Below are 16142 nucleotides of genomic sequence, written 5' to 3'. Positions count from 1 at the left end.
AGTCCATGAGATTTCATACTTTGCTATAAATCAGCACTGCTCTAGTAATTCAAGGCTTGGATCTGATTCTCCCAAGAGGTGACCGATGTCAGATGGGTCATACAACAGCCTCGGTAAACTTCTTCGAAAAGTGTCCTCGCTGCCATCAAGTCGATCTGCACTTATCTGTCAAATCCATCTTGCATCATACCATGTAGACTTAGATAACGTGTTCGTCTAGCATGCTCTCTGCCGTCTTTTGGCAGCGAGTATAGGTGTCCTCCTGTAAGTCATCCCTCTGTTGCCTTGACAGGACCTTTTAGCCTGTCAAAATATTCTCCCGAAGTCGGGTGGATATTGTCAGCAACTTAAAAGCCCATCAGCACTAGCTTTAGAATGTTCGTTTTATCAGTTGGAACATGTCACCTCGAAGTGCTATCGGGACTGTTTTCAAGCGAGATAGAAAGTTTAGATTTGCATGGTCAGGACATACATTTTCGACGAGTCGAATAAAAAGTCGATATATTCGCACTGCTGACTTCGTTTACAGATCTGCCAGGCAATTGTTTCACCTCAGAATTCACGACGTAGATTTGGCAAGCCTAACAAGTCCATGCACAACAAAGACCGTCCTCAGTAGGATAGTTATAATCAGGGACATGAGACGTGGTTTGATGGGTTTATGGCAGAGAAGATGTCGCTTCTCCAGTGGACATCATGTGAAGATGGAGAAACGGAGACGTTGATAATTTGAAGTTGCCAAGGATTTGAGAGAAGGAATTTTGTTACGTAGACTGTATTCGAAGACATATGTGCTGGATGACACCAGTTCATTAAGGTTGAGTGCGCTAATTAGTTATCAGTCTTAGCTCTGCACCTGAAGTCCAGGAATAAAAAAGTCCGTGTCCATATCAAGGACTGAATGCTTTTGTGGAAGCATGGTAATGTACGAATGGGCGAAACGTTAGATGTTCATAGTTAAGAGCGTCAAAGCTAATGGACAGTGATGATTACAGTATGTACTTGACGAAGAAGTGAAGCAGGAAATCACTAAGGATCAAGTCCACACAAAACAGAGGCAGGTGCACAATTCTCAGCAGTCGTGTGAGTGCCACTCGTTGAAAAATCGAAGTCAAACCCAGGGCTAGATTCCCGTAAAAACTCTATGCCAAACGAGGCAATAAGACATACCACCGATTCCGAATGGAAGTACAGGACCTCGCCTACAGACATCCCGCGACCATGATCCTCAAACGCTCCACCGTAATCATTGATTTAGGAAGCGCTGAAACTCATGAACTGTCCAGTTGGCGAAGAACCACTGTCTCGCATCCACATCCAGGAAGTTTACGGTTACCTCAAATTCTGGGTGAAGAGTTAGTGCGACGACTCCTAATCGATTCTCATTCGCCATTGTTGCCAAAGGCAGGAATAGCATAAACAATGTCCTTACCTTCAACCATCATGTGATATAAGATTATTCAGGTACAAAAGATTGATTTCAAACAACAGACAACGACAATTGGTGTACATGATGGAGACGCATGAAGAAAGAGGAACACTTAAAAGTCGAGAAAACCCTCCTCAGCTTTACTGATTTGAATTCCAGAAGGGGCTGAATGCAGATATATCCCCAAAAATTCAACAAATGTTCAGACAAAAGTGTTGGGCCTGGACGCCTTGTATGTGGTCTTCAGACTCCTGGTTGGTGGTCGGATCTTGCGGGTGGTCAAAGGAAACTTGATCTTCGAGTTGTGGAACTGCTTAGTGTTCACTCGCTTGCACAGCGAAACGGGAATGGTAGCAGTCTTGATGATCTGGATGCAAGGGAAGCGCACCCGATGACGTGAAGCCATCTCATCGTACATCTGCTCAACAGCTCCGTTGAGTGTGAGATCACGGTATTCCTTGTACATGTTGTGGTAGCCGGTTCGGCTCTGGTACCGCACCCATATACCGTAGTTCTTGATGGTAGTTGGATACTTCTCGAAGATCTGGCATGCGCAACAAGCATTGTCAACAATGAAATTGGATAAACCATCAAGTGAACCGACTCCAAAATCTCTGGATTCCCACATATCCTTAACGCCCACTCTTAGTTCCGCACACATGATACCAACTCTTATCAATCGTAAACTAGTCTGGGCTAGAGACGTCTGATCATGGAATAGCACTCATGACTGTGCACTGAAAACAACAAGCTAATCAACTACAAACCACAAATCCATCTCCAGTTGGATCTGAAAACTGTGAATAAGTCTGACGGAGAAATTCACAGATGTCCAGGAAAAGTGAGAATCGGTGGTCCAAACCTCATTGATTGCTAGAAGTTGCCCGTGAGCCTTCTTGACCTTTTGCAATTTCCTCAAGAAGTACCTTCAAAAGAAAATTCACAAATAGAGGGTACTAAAGTTAGAACTATGAAAACTCGTCGAAGTTAAAATCATGCCTGAAATAACAAGAAAAATCTTCTACACGACATAACTTGAATACAATTTATGAGTGAGGTAAGTCTCAACGAAAAGAAATAGCACCGATCATCTAATCACCTTCTGACTTTCTTATGAGACTTGTGAAAACGTACCAGAACTTCGACTTGGCGCGCACTTCATTCGTCGCCCACAACTTCATGCGGTATGCCTTGGGGGTCTCATTGGTAGCAGTTGGGAGGGCCCGACCCACCACCTGGTACTGGTGAAACTGTCACGACAAGCATAATCGTAGCCATCAAAACCACAATAACAGCCGTAGAGATAACACGCATCCCACTTCAAGTGCACGACATAATACCCCTACAACTAGAAGTATCCAACCCAGTCATTCACGCCAATGGTCCACCAAGAAGAATTTCGTAAACCCTAACAAGGATGCCAACTCCCAACTCTTAACACATGAAACACCACTACCGGACCCTAAAATCACAAATTCTGACCTGCTCCAATCGGACACACAAAATCACGAAACCCTAGAACTCAAAAAACTCTACCGCAAGATTTTCATTACAGCACAACATCCTTCAGCGAGATCCATTACAAGTTATGAAGCGAAGACTCAACCTCTATTGCAGGTTCAAAACATCAATCACAAACACGTGCATTCGCATCTGGGTACCTTACGCCCTAAAAATCTGCGACCCAACATAACCCACAAACCAAAACCATAACATTTATAAGAGCGAGACGAAAAAGGGAGGGAGAGAAGAGGAGAGGGGCCATGACGAACCCGGAAGCTCATGGTCGCGTGATCGGAGTAGCCGGGACTTGTACGGGGAGGGCCCAATTCCAGCACCGAAGGAAGTGAAAGAGGCAGATTTCGGGGAATGGCAGAGGTCTTTAGAGACCCCCTGAGAGGGTTTCGGAATTAGGGCATACGTGACATGCCACGAGTGCTGGATTTGTTTTTTACGTTTCTGTTTTCATCGCTTGTCTTTTCAACATCAGATTAGTGATGTCTGGACAATGTTTCAGTTGTGTGTGTGTGTGGATGTATGTATGTATGTATTTCAATCACTTGTGTCCAGCCAAGAAAAAAAAGCAGAAACAAATAAATAATTAAACGAGGTTCAAGAAACTTGATAAATTAATAATGGACCTACAGTGTGTTGAAGAATGATGGGGTCTTTTGAATGCTTGTTTGAATTGTTATGATAGTTTCGTAATTAATATTTGCTTACTCAATGCCTGGTTTGTGGTCAAATCTTCGGAATCTGAAACACTTGATAGATAACTTTGAAACCATGCTGTTCATTCTATTGTGACCCATGCAGAGCAGTTTTTTTTTTTTTTTTTTTTTTTTTTTTAATTTTTAGTCAGGCAATGCAATTACATTTTCAAGCAGCAGTAGTAGAAAGGAGAAATAAAACCGTACTTCAGATTTGTAACACATTTTTATAACAAATGTATTCGCTTTTTTTTTTTCCTTTATTTTTCCCGTTTATTTTTGTTCTTTTTCTTTTCTTTTTGTGTATGTCTGTATGTATTTCTTTTTTTAATAATTTTCAATACATGACAGTAATTAAACTTGAGTAATCATAATAATAATAAAATATTAAGGCATTTGACCAAATATAAACGAAACGTATTTGAGTTTGCCCTGAATTTGTATGTTATAAAATATAAATTTTTAACGCAGAATCTCGTGTAAATTAAAAAGAAAAATTAACCATAAAAATAAAATGTAAGAAAAGGTGTAATAAAGTCAAATTTTTTTCACAAATCAGAACATAGGAATTTTTAATTTTGCAAATATACTTTTTTCTTCTAGAAAAATTTAAGAATATAAAAATATAAAGTAATTCGCACAATATAAATTATTTCTATCATCAAAGTTTTATATAATTTTTTAATTTTTTGATACCCACTTAAATGAATAAATTATGAATATAACATGTACAAATCATAGTAATTCACACGAGCAGGAAAGAAGACCAATATTATTTGAAATGCTTATGAAGAATAAAGTGTAAGCACTTAAAAACATGATGTGAAAAACATTGCTAATAATACATTTCAAGATCAAGATGACAGTTTTAACCAATACTCACAGTTGATACAAGTTACACTAAAAAGGGGATGAAATTTTAGATATATTTTCTATATACATGCTGTAAATACTACACCTTTGATGCTCCTAATACTCCAAATGTCCATAGAAGTCATAATGAAATTTACATACTAGAAAGTGATATGTGAAGAAATTTGTATGTAGTCAAACTGATGAAGTTGGTTTGGTTTTGAAGTAGTCAATGACATTTCAAAACATGTAATCATCCTGCAATAAATAAAGTGGGCTTCTTTCATTAATTTGCAGTTCCAAAAGTTCGTAGTTTTCAATATACACGAATCTTTTACAACCTTAAAAAAATCCTAATGTTGAAGATTTTGAATTTACTTCTACAGAATTTTGTTTTACATTTAAAAACCAAGATAATGGGAGAAACCATTCAAAAAAAATTATGAATCACACAACATAGTAATCATGATTTATTAGCATGTAAACTTGATCCCAAAGTGACTTGAAGATCTCAAAGAACTTGCTTGTAGTTGTCGATGCAATCCACAACCACATTGCAATAAGTGCTTGTTGTGAACTGATCTAAAAGGTGAACTATAAGTTAAAAAGCACGTTTCCAGAACATTCCCAACCAGCTGCTATTAGAAAAACTGAATTCAAGTCACGACATAAAATTTGCAACTAGAAGTGACGTTCTTCATAGTGTCAGCACCTGTTACCGCCATGTGTAAAACTGGATCTCCAGTGTAATACTAACTGTCGACTAAGTCTAGATGATCATGAGTGATTCTGCGCAGCCCATCAACCCAGTTGCACCACGTACAGTTTTCAAGCGTATGATCAAGGATTAAGACACCAAAACACACCCAATGTACAGTAATGTACCAAAAAAGTGGGAAAGAACCAACTGCAGAATGAGCAGCTCATACATGAGATATGTTTTCTGTACATTTTAGCTGGCGAGGGCTTCATTGCCCTGCAAAAAGCCAGCATCCCTTCCCAGTGATTTTGAAAAATATACACAACGAGTTTTCACTGGAATTAACTTAATCTTGTTGAAAACTTCTTAATCATGTGCAAAACTGGAGGCTTCAACTTCGTTTCGCCGACGGAGCATTGGCCAGTCGAATCAACTATCAGAATGTCTTCGTGACTTCCACTATCTGCAGACAGCAGGTGATAACAGCCATTTAAATCAATTGAATCCATTAGAATCACTATAAACCTGACCTGAGATTAAGGCAATTATCATGAGCACCCAATACACTACAGGAAAACCTGATGCTCACTGGTCTAAGGCAGGAAAACCCAATTCGAATCTAAGCAGTGTAATTTACCAACCTGGGAGATAATATTTCGTCCAATTTGGGTCCACACATGAATCCACAGTGCAGCAGGAGCTTAATATCTTTAGTATAGAGATTGCACAGAGAGATGTCTCCGAAATCACTCATCACCAAACAGTCAAATCCTTGTTCTACGACCAAACAAGTAGCATCCAACTCCTCGTTACTAATAAGGAAACGTATCCCACAGATAATCGTCGGGTGTCAGCGGCTCCAACATGTTGTTGAAGACATCCATGACCTGCTGGTTACGATCAGGACTTGTCACCGCGCCGATGCAAGCTTCGAAAGGATCGTACTGCGCAGTCGCGTCCGATGCCAAGCCTTCCGATGGTCCCGTCAAAATATCAGTGTTACTACCTCCATTGGATGGAAAATTATAACTAGAACTAGCATAATGACCACCTGGCTCTACTTGACTCCTATAGTCCTGCACCGAGTAATCAGCATAGAGCTGTACCGCACTACTTTGACCCTGATGAAGTGGAGCGCTGGCAGAGACGTACCTACTGTCAGGTATGTGAGGGACTGCAGGGACGTAGCCTGCAGTTGAATGATCTGCACCTGGAGGCCGCATCAAGTGATGACCGTATGCGCCTGGGGGTGGATAATCATTTACAATAGGAGGAGGGGGAGGGGGTGGGATATAAGGTGGTGGACTGTTCGGTAGAGGCGGAGCAATTGGAGTGTAATAAGCTACATTGGGGTGCAGTGTTGGTCGTGAGTACTGTACCACCGGCGGCGGGGGAGGAAGCGGAGGCGGCATGCCTGCTACAGGTGGTGGCGGTGGTGCTACACTTCCTGCTCTGTCGGGAAAATAGTTATGAGTTGGCACAGATTGCGAAGATGAGAGCACAGGTGCATACGTACCAGCTCGTGAAAGATCAGGGTAGGGCGTAAACTGTGGAGGTTGCGGAGGCATCGACGGAATGATCTCGTCTCTTATTCTAGCAGAAGTCGCTGGTGACCGTGGTCTAGGAGAAGGCAAGGGTCTGGTGCCTGAAAAAGAGGACAAAGGTGGCGGTCGATGGGTCCGAGACTGTGTTGAACTTGTGCGGACGCCAAGGTTGTGCCGAGGTGGAGAACATCTTCTTCGGCTTTTGCCCTTCAACTTGATGACTAGAGGATCTTTTTTAACTGCTGTGGAGTTTCCCTGCGTCTGGCGTGAAACCCTTGGACTAACAGGACTGTTTCCCACTAGTGATTGACGAATTGGCGATGTAATTAGAGTCTGTGATTGAGACAGGGTAGCTTGGGCATTTCTGTTCACTCCCGTTGGGCTTGTGATTGTGTGTAGATCTGCCAGGTTTAATGTTTCTTAGTACGTATAACTATGCAATAACAAAAAACTGTATTCATTTACCAAACTTGGTCTTCCTAAGAATGAAAATAAAGCCACTACAAACATAACAATCGAGACTTCCAATGTCTGGAAATAATGACAGCGAGTAGTAAATATGAAAAGTTATTTCACAAATACAGGCGTGATGCAAAGGCAGCCCCAACCATTACAAGTAAGGGCACAAAAATATTAGTCGAGCATGAAATATCTCACTTGAACTTGCAACGGTGGTGGGAGTCGCAGGAGCAGGAATGGAACCACATTTTGAGAACTGCCGAAGTGTTTTCCAGAGAGGCTCCTCTGTTGCATGGCAGTGATTATTTGGGTTATTTCCATCACCCCACAAAGAGCACGGGGCTAATGAATCGCAGACATAACAAAAACACTGAAACCAAACCCATTAATCAGTACCACATGATTTCGAGAAGGTAACATGCATAGCATGACTGTACAAGTTCGAGCATCATCATGAACAGCCTTGAGGCAATAGTTTTCACTAAAAATTAACCTGGTAAACTTTATCACCTCCAAGAAATTCAAAGATCCAATGGATTCAACTGTCACCTTTCGACTGAGTATCTGATTGGAGCCATTGAGATATAAACACAACATTCTACCATAAAACATGATTATTCCATTCTAAACTAAATATCACCATAAGGCTATTGGAAATATAACCCACCTGGGTACAGAAACTAGCGTGCGGAGTAGTCTTGAAAGGAAACTGAATACAAGAATGCCTAGCATGTGGATAATCCCTACAAGCAACCTGCACAAGAAACACGACATTTCAGACAGAGAGAAAAACCAAGTGATGTGAGAAAAGGAATATAAACATAGAATGCTCTCAGCACTGAGAAGGACAAACTCACAGCTCCTTTTTCTCCAGTAACTACCAACTCATCTGAATCGTAAGTTGGAGCTATTTCAGCCGCCTCAACAGCACCAGGGTCCGTATCCAATACGCAACACTCATCATCATCTATTGCACTCCTAATCAGCCTTTCCTTGTCCCTTCTTACTCTCCCAGCGTTTGTAGGTTTGTCGATAATCACCACATCATCATCCTCCACATCCATGTCAAATACCTGCACAAAACATGTATGTAAAATCAATATGGTTCTATAACAACCCCCAAATATGTGATGCTAACTCACAATATTTAAAGCTGAAAAGAAAAACGAACCGATGCATCAAAATGATTTCTCATCTACTTCCTGATTCCTCCTGACTGGTATTGAAAACGGATTAACACCTTCTATATGCCACACGAACAACTAATCTATTGTGTTACCTTTCTTAAATACAAGAGCCCTGTTGTTCCAATCGTGCCGCTTCGGTCCTGACTAAGGTCGTCTTCTTCATCATCAGAACTGCTAAGGTCGAGGTAAATCGGTTTGAGAACCATGATTCCAAAATGTTACTACGTGGTTTACAATTTACAAACGAGATTACATGGGATCGTCACGCACTAGACTCCCCTCGCTTTGACGCTGAACAACGATCCATGCGTCACATCAAGCCCATCATGCTTTCTCCACACAAAACTAGTTGCCTGTTGTGTAGCTTTTCACAAACTTGAATTCATTACGGCCTATTTTGTTGCTTAAGCTGCGCCATGTACTCGATCGCTGTTCAGTATCATGAACTCGATTCCACTCTTGCACCAGCTCCCGAAAGTATCTGCGATCAGAGTAATCCTATAAATTCTGTCCACCTTGCCAAGGGCAGGCAAAGGACACAAGCATCAGGAGACTTCATCACAACGTATTCTGGTACAAGTCCAACACACGAAAATAAGTTAGCTTCACTGCAGTGTACGGTACACCCGTAGAACATTTACACCTTTCTAAATGTCGAATTTTCATTTACAGAATTGACATACAAGCTTACAAACCCTATAAAATGTCTCTCCAACCCAACCAGAAATCCAGAACACAGATAGACTGTGCTCCTTAAAGATGAACCATAACCATGATGGTAAAACTTGGAAATATCAGCAACTACCAACTTACCAATCAAACTTAATTCCAAACCCACAGAGCCCTAGGTTACCGACTATACCCTTGAATTCACACTCCACAACTTCTCGCCTGTTCCAGCTCAAAATTTCCACTACGATCGAATTCATTAAAACGATAACAACAAAAGCACATCTGCTTCTGAAATAACCAAAATACTGACCTTATTGTAAAATCCGCTGATTCATAGACAATCCACTCAGATCTAACTCTACCCTCCACGCTGTAAAAGCAGGCATAACAGAGCATGCATGTGATACAAAACCCAAGCAATGCTACAATAAAGATTTGTGAAGAAATGATATAGCCAGTTGCGGTGCCAACTGAGGCGTGTATCACAAGGCGTACATTCGCAAACAAAGCGGATACCGCCGCCTTCGACATCGGTATCAGAGTGGTCCTGAAGCGCACAGGGATCAGCATCCCAGACCCCTTCTGTGCATCCCAACATCTTTATTCTCTGCTCTAAAAACTAAAACAAATTGCGAGACCACAAATCATGTGGGAATTATGAGAAAAGATCATGCTCTTCACGCGTACCAGGATAACTCAAACCTAAATTTGGTAAAACCAAATACAGAATCTCCGGTGCGATCGCGACGTCGACACCAGAGGCAATTCTTCCAAAACCTCCTCAATCACACCAATTCAAACCTCACCTCGGATACACGTATCCACCAAAGATACAAAGAATCCTGTCTCGAAAAGATGACTCCACCCACTTGACAGAACTACCATCAATACCAGCCGGCAGCCTCATACCAATACCAGCATTCGATGACTCCACATGCACACCCATTTCCTGAACGAAAACCAAAAAACCACGATCTACCACCGCCAGAACTAAGAATCCAACCAAATATACAGAAACCCACGTTATCTACAACCATGACCTACGTGAAAAAATACGGTCACTTACTCAACGGTGCAACAAAAGGGCCACAACTTTCCCCTAAGCACATCAACCGGCTCCATGCAACGTCTAAGACCACACAATTTGGTCACAAAACGGCGATGAGGTGATCAATTCTGACCATGAGAGGTGGGGAACATTGCAGAAACCGACTGCAACAAACATCTCGTGACCTCACAGAGACTATCGAGGAATACATCGAGGCGGCAGACGGTGGCGACGGCATCGAATTTGCTGTGAGAGCTTCTGCTTGTGGCTATGGCAGACCTGCCTGGGCTTGCCAACTCCAGAGTCTTCACCGAGCTCTCCTGGATGGATGATACTTATGTGATATGTCATCCGTGGATGAAGATTTCGGGACTTCGATTTTCCCGGGAAGAACTGAGCAGTCTTTGCTTTGCAGTGTGGAACTGGCCACGTATACGGCCACAGAGGATGACCTCGACGGATTGAATTTGCAACCGAGGGAGATCGACGGTGTAGATCTAGTTTCGAAATGATACCAGTTCTATTAGAAGACAAACATGGATGCCCCTATGTGTATCCTTTAATGTCGTCATAATATTATTATTCTTAGATTCTCTTAATTGGATAATGGTTTATAATGTCAAATTCAACATTAAAAAATGTAATGAAATAATCTCTAATTAATTTCATGATTTTTTTTAGACAATAACTTATATATATATATATATATATATATAATTAAACAGTTGTACATTGTGAATGTATATTAATGATTCTCAAGCTAGCTTTTTAAAAATCCTATGGATCCAAGTACTAAAGACAATTACACAACCATAGAATATGAATATTCAGTTATGGTCTTAAGTATTAAAAAATTCACATATTGTCTTTTAATGAACAAATTCATATTCTTTGTGGATTACATGTCTTTTAGATATATCATAAATAAACCGGATTTAAGTAGTAGATTACCAATATTGGTGTTTTTTTTATAGGAAAACTAGATTATACAATACAATACAAATCAAGAAACCAATACAAATAAGCTGATCACTTCTCATGATTATGTACAACTTCACATACCCAAAATATAAAAAATGAATTTTTTGATATTCCTTTGTTCCATATTATGGGTAGTATCTACATGGTATGGACATATTACAAAAAAATTGAATATTCCACAACTACCCAATGCCTTATCAAAAAATGAAGGACAAAAGATTAGAATGAATATAATAAAAAATATCATTGTAGCTACAAAATATTTTATCAAGTGGGCAAAAGAAAAAGTTGTTAAGAATAGATATGCTAAACAAACTAGCATATTTTTATATAAAAACATCATAACTTATTTTTGATGTTTAAAAATTCTTATAAGTAATAATAATATTCATTTTTTAAACGAGGATATTAAAAAATGACTACACTATTTATCATTAAGCTAAAAAAATACTACTCCCTATCATCTTTGTTAGAACATAATGTGACAAGATTTTCTTAAATATTGCACCAACAAGGCCAAAACACTTGAGAATAATATATATGTTTTTTTTTTTGATGATGAATTGTACAAAGTTTTTTTTGTCTGATTTGAGTGATGCTTAGTTGACTCTTGCATTAGAAATTGCTTCCTTTTGTCCAAAGCCTTTTGCTTCCTTGTAAAAATACTCTATAATATTTAGATATACAAATTTGAATCTCAAGTATCTATAATTAGGTTTATCACTTCATCCATACTACACCATTAAAGCCTAGATTTTATTATTATGTACCTATCTTATCGATTATTTTTTATTAGTGGATTTGATTTATCTTTTTTTATTAAAATAAATAAGTATGAATTATTTTTGATCTATCTTATTTAGGTCCTAAGTTGTGGTGGTAAACAAATTATACTCTAATTGGTTGGAAAAAGAATAAGTCAAATAAGGTTGAAAGAAGCATAGAAAAAGAAAAAAGAAAATTTTTATAGAAAATATTGAAAAAAATTAAAGAAAATTGAAGAAGGTGTCAAAGAAAAGAATTTGATAAAGACAAATAAACAAGTGACACTTTTCTCAAAGAAAGATGACAAAATAGAAATAACTCAATATGTATATTAAAAAAGAAACTAGAATGGCTATTGCCAAAAGACAAGAAAACCAAAGACCCTTGAAACTAGACTAGAAGCAAGAAAGGAGTTGACAAGAGTGAAGAAGGCTTCACTCTTGTTTCTATATATACTATCTTACTAGGGGCTACATGGCGATATTCTATAGGACCTCAAATATGTGTTGATTTTGTAGGACACATGCCTTGACTTACAAGGCAAGTTTTTCTACATGTCGGTCACATAGTTAGCTTGGTCTTCAAGTCAACAACATGTGTGGCACATGGCCAACTTATTGACCATGTTTCTAATCCCAAAAAGTCAATTAAAGACACCTATAAAGTCAAAGTAACATCTATAAAGCTTCTAAGAAGCTTCCATATCCAATACTATAGAATTAACTTACTTTTATTTACTTTTACTTAATTCTACCTATTTATACATATAATTACTGGCTTACATGCATATGTTCGTGACATTACCCCTCCTTCTAGGGACGAGTTCCATGAGGAGCGGTAATCATATGCTGAGAAAATCTATGATACGATGAATTGTATTCGCCACATACTCTGATCTTTGTTCTCTTTGAAGATGATTGATAGGGCCTTTCAACCATCAATAGTATCTCATACCAGGGCGGGAAGACCACCCAATTATTTGATCATTGTTGAGGCCTTCATAACTTCCTTCGAATAAAACATTTGGAACACCATCAAGAGTTGTTCCTACCTCTAGTAAAATCACCAAACATCGGGAGTCCATTCCAAGGTTGTGATACCAAACGCGTTGTATCTCACCATCTATTCGAGGGAAAACATGTTGTTCTTGAAGATCTTCATCTCGATTGCATCATCTTGAAGGTTGTGACAATCGTAATGTCTCGTTCGGGAGGTCAACAAACGAAGGCTCTTGAGTTGAATCTGGTGGATGTTGGTTCTCCATCCCGTGAGCATCACAACTATAAAGAAGCTACAAACAAGGATTGAAAGTAGAATGTTAACTTGCCTAGATCTTGTTTCTTTTATAAAAAAGATTTTTATCTTGATTTTGATGGATGTCGTCGATAAAAAGCCTCCACCGCCTTTGCTGCATTTGTAAGATTCTTTACTGGCTCCCATGTGCGTTCACTAATATCATATCTACGCCAATGGACAAGATATTCTAATTTATTTTGGCACCGCCTTAAATCTAAGACTTCTTCTATTTCAAACTCTTCATTATTGTCCATTTCTATAGGAGGAGGTGAAGCTTGTCTTCTTTTTAATATGTTCACTATCTTATATGATTCAAAAAAAGATATATGGAATACTGGATGGATTTTCATTGACTCTGGTAGGTGTAAACAATATGCAACTGGATTGATTTGTGAAGAAATAAAAAATGGTCCAAGCCTTCGATAGTCCAACTTATCACAAAGACGAGTGGTCTTGATATTGCGATGAAGTAATCATACATTGTCATCCATGTGGAATGGTGGTTGTTCCTTTCGATAGACATCTACATTGACCTTTTGTTGTTCTTGAGCTTCTTTTAATTGTGCCTTCAATGTTGCATGTAGCTCTGACAAATGAATTGCCAAATCTTTTGCAGTAAGATTATCAACTTTTTAAAAGTTAAAAATATCAAGTCATGGATGATAACCATAATTGACAAAGAAAAGTGTTTGTTTTATAGAAGAATGTACCATGTTATTATAAGCAAACTCTACCAATGGCAAAAGAGTTGTCCAATCAACTTATTCATAGTTCATGGTATATCTTAAATACTGCTCCAAAACTTGATTAACACACTCCATTTGTCCATCAATTTGAGGATAGAATGCTGAAGATAGTTTTATATCCACTTTCAGAATCTTGAAAAAAGCCCGCCAAAATCTTGATACAAACTGGGTTTCCCTATCTAATATAAAATCCTTGGATAATCCATGATAGCAATAGATATTGTCAAGAAAGAGCTTGGTTGTTTCTTTACATAAGATGGATTTTGTACATGGTACAAAATATGCCATCTTGGTAAAACGATCTACTATCATGAATATAGAGTCATAAGAACTTGAGATTAGAAATTCCGTGATGAAATCCATAGAAATAGAAGACCATGGTTGTTTTGGAATGAGTAATGGCTAAAGAAGTCTCTAAAGTCGATGATGAGGAGTTTTTGATCTTGAGCAAAAATCACAAGATTGTACAAAATCTTTGACTGCTTTCTACATTTGTGGCCACCAAAAGTCCCTGGATATTAGTTCCAAAGTTTTATTGTACCCAAAATGTCTTGCTGTTGGAAAGTAATGACAAGCTTGAAGAACACATAATTGAGCTTCACCTTTTGGAACATATAGGCATCCCTCAAAAAATAATAGATTGTTCTTGAATTCAAACTTGAAAGTATCATGAGATTTTGAAGGATTTCTCTTAATATCACGAATAAGAGGATCAGAAGACATATTTGACTGAACTTACTTAATGAAAATTGAATCAATAGTTAGTGTTGATTTCATTGCTTGAAGATGAAGATGCTCTAGCTGCAAAAGAATTGTCCATTGTTAATCAAAAGAAACATCTCCTTCCTTTGGTGCAAGGTAAGATCATCTAGAGAGTGCATCTGATAAACCTTCTTGTTTTTTTGGTCGATAAGTGATCTTGAATTCGAATCTTGACAAAGACATATTCCAATGGGCTTGGCGACGATTCAAAATACATGCTGACATAAAATATTTAAGGTTCTTGGGATCCGTATATATTGTGACTGGATTAGAAGCACCTTCTAGATAGTGGCGCCATTCTTGAAACGAATCCACGATTGCAAGAAGTTCTTTATCGTGGATCTCATAGTTGATCTCAGCTATTGAAAATTTTCTGGAATGAAAAGCTATTGGATGAAGTTATCATCTGTTCCCATTTGTGACAATATGGCACCCAAAGCAAAGTCTGATGTATTTGTTTCCATAAAAAATGGCTTAGAAAAATCGACGTGATACAAGATTGGTGTAGAGATAAAGGCTGTCTTCAAAGCTTCAAATGCTACTTTTGCTTCTTGATTTCATTGAAGTTTGTCTTTACAAGTCAAACGTGTAGGTAGAGCTATAACTTAAGAGAAGTCTTTGATGAAGATCCAGAAGTAGTTGGCAAATTCCAAAAAGCATTGGACATCTCTTACTATTTTTGAGATCTTCTAATCCATAATAGTTTGAACTTTCTTAGGATCCATCATAAGTCCATCATTTGAAATGATGTATCCTAAGAAGTCGACTTGAGTAGTGTGAAATACACACTTTTCTATCTTAGCAAAGAGTCCCACATCTCAAAGTTTTTGTAATACACGACGAACATGAAGTTTATGTTCTTCTGAGTTCTTAAAATAGATTAAGATATTGTCTAGGTAACAGACAACAAAATCATCTAAAAACTCTCAAAAGATATCATTCATTAGAGGTTGAAATCTTATTGATGCATTTATAAGTCCAAAAGGTATGACGTTGTATTCAAAATGTCCATACCTTGTTCAAAACATAGTCTTCCATTCATCTCCTTCTTTGATGCATACTAGATAGTATGCTCCTTGTAGATCTATTTTTGTATAGATCTTAGCTTCATTCAACTGATCAAGGAATTCAGATATCAAAGGTAGCGGATACTTGTTCCTGATGGTGATTTTGTTGAGTCCTCGATAATCAACACACATCCGTAATGATCCATCTTTTTTCTTCACAAATAAAATTGAAACTCTTGTTGGAGATTTGGAATGGCGTATGAAGTTCTTGGCTAGATTTTCATCAATACACTCTTTGAGTTCACCCAACTCATTTTGAGATAAATTGTAGATTGATCCAAATAGCGGTTGTGTTACTTCTTGAAGATCAATTGAGTAGTCATAGGAATAATGTTCCGGAAGAGTATCCACATTTTTTTTCTCAAATACATCTTGAAAATCTTGATATTGGCTTAGAATGCCACTTGAAATCTTTCCACCAGTA

General features: G+C 38.4%; 2 protein-coding genes across 7 annotated transcripts; both read right to left on the bottom strand.

The window, feature by feature from the left end:
- Window positions 1-1548: 1548 nt before the first annotated feature.
- LOC112285316 (large ribosomal subunit protein eL20) lies at window positions 1549-3272 on the bottom strand. Its single transcript, XM_024526017.3, has 4 exons — window positions 3202-3272; window positions 2564-2679; window positions 2292-2355; window positions 1549-1973 (listed from the first exon to the last, which is right to left on the bottom strand). Exons 1-4 carry the CDS (start codon window positions 3211-3213, stop codon window positions 1632-1634), a joined length of 534 nt encoding a protein of 177 aa, XP_024381785.1. The 5' UTR covers window positions 3214-3272; the 3' UTR covers window positions 1549-1631.
- Window positions 3273-5384: 2112 nt separating this feature from the next.
- On the bottom strand, window positions 5385-10382 carry LOC112285895 (uncharacterized). 6 transcript variants are annotated; one of them, XM_090252491.1, is made up of 7 exons: window positions 10235-10382; window positions 8474-8951; window positions 8052-8267; window positions 7862-7948; window positions 7393-7564; window positions 5833-7136; window positions 5385-5654 (listed from the first exon to the last, which is right to left on the bottom strand). In XM_090252491.1, the coding sequence occupies exons 2-6, from the start codon at window positions 8585-8587 to the stop codon at window positions 6004-6006; spliced, it is 1722 nt and encodes a 573-aa protein (XP_090108617.1). In that variant the 5' UTR covers window positions 8588-8951; window positions 10235-10382; the 3' UTR covers window positions 5385-5654; window positions 5833-6003. The 6 variants fall into 6 exon arrangements, with proteins under 6 accessions (XP_090108617.1, XP_090108618.1, XP_090108615.1 ...); XM_090252492.1 differs by having other exon boundaries at window positions 5833-6161; window positions 6344-7136; window positions 8474-10364; XM_090252489.1 differs by having other exon boundaries at window positions 10120-10353.
- Between the last annotated feature and the right edge of the window lie 5760 nt (window positions 10383-16142).

This window comes from Physcomitrium patens, chromosome 8 (assembly GCF_059467195.1).
Source record: "Physcomitrium patens ecotype Gransden chromosome 8, ASM5946719v1, whole genome shotgun sequence".
NCBI lineage: Eukaryota > Viridiplantae > Streptophyta > Bryopsida > Funariales > Funariaceae > Physcomitrium > Physcomitrium patens.
This window is presented reverse-complemented; position numbering and strand designations above follow the sequence as displayed.

Bases quoted from the DNA above. Each gene is read 5' to 3' on its own strand.
- LOC112285316 (XM_024526017.3), bottom strand. The intron at 2,356-2,563 runs GTACGTTTTCAC...TTTCTTTTGAAG, and splicing joins CGCGCCAAGTCGAAGTTCTG to GTACTTCTTGAGGAAATTGC. The intron at 1,974-2,291 runs GTTTGGACCACC...TGCGCATGCCAG, and splicing joins AACTTCTAGCAATCAATGAG to ATCTTCGAGAAGTATCCAAC.
- LOC112285895 (XM_090252491.1), bottom strand. From the start codon at position 8,587: ATGGTTCTCAAACCGATTTACCTCGACCTTAGCAGTTCTGATGATGAA. The intron at 8,268-8,473 runs GTAACACAATAG...TGTTTTGTGCAG, and splicing joins GGCTCTTGTATTTAAGAAAG to GTATTTGACATGGATGTGGA. The intron at 7,565-7,861 runs GTGGGTTATATT...GTTTGGTTTCAG, and splicing joins ACGCTAGTTTCTGTACCCAG to TGTTTTTGTTATGTCTGCGA.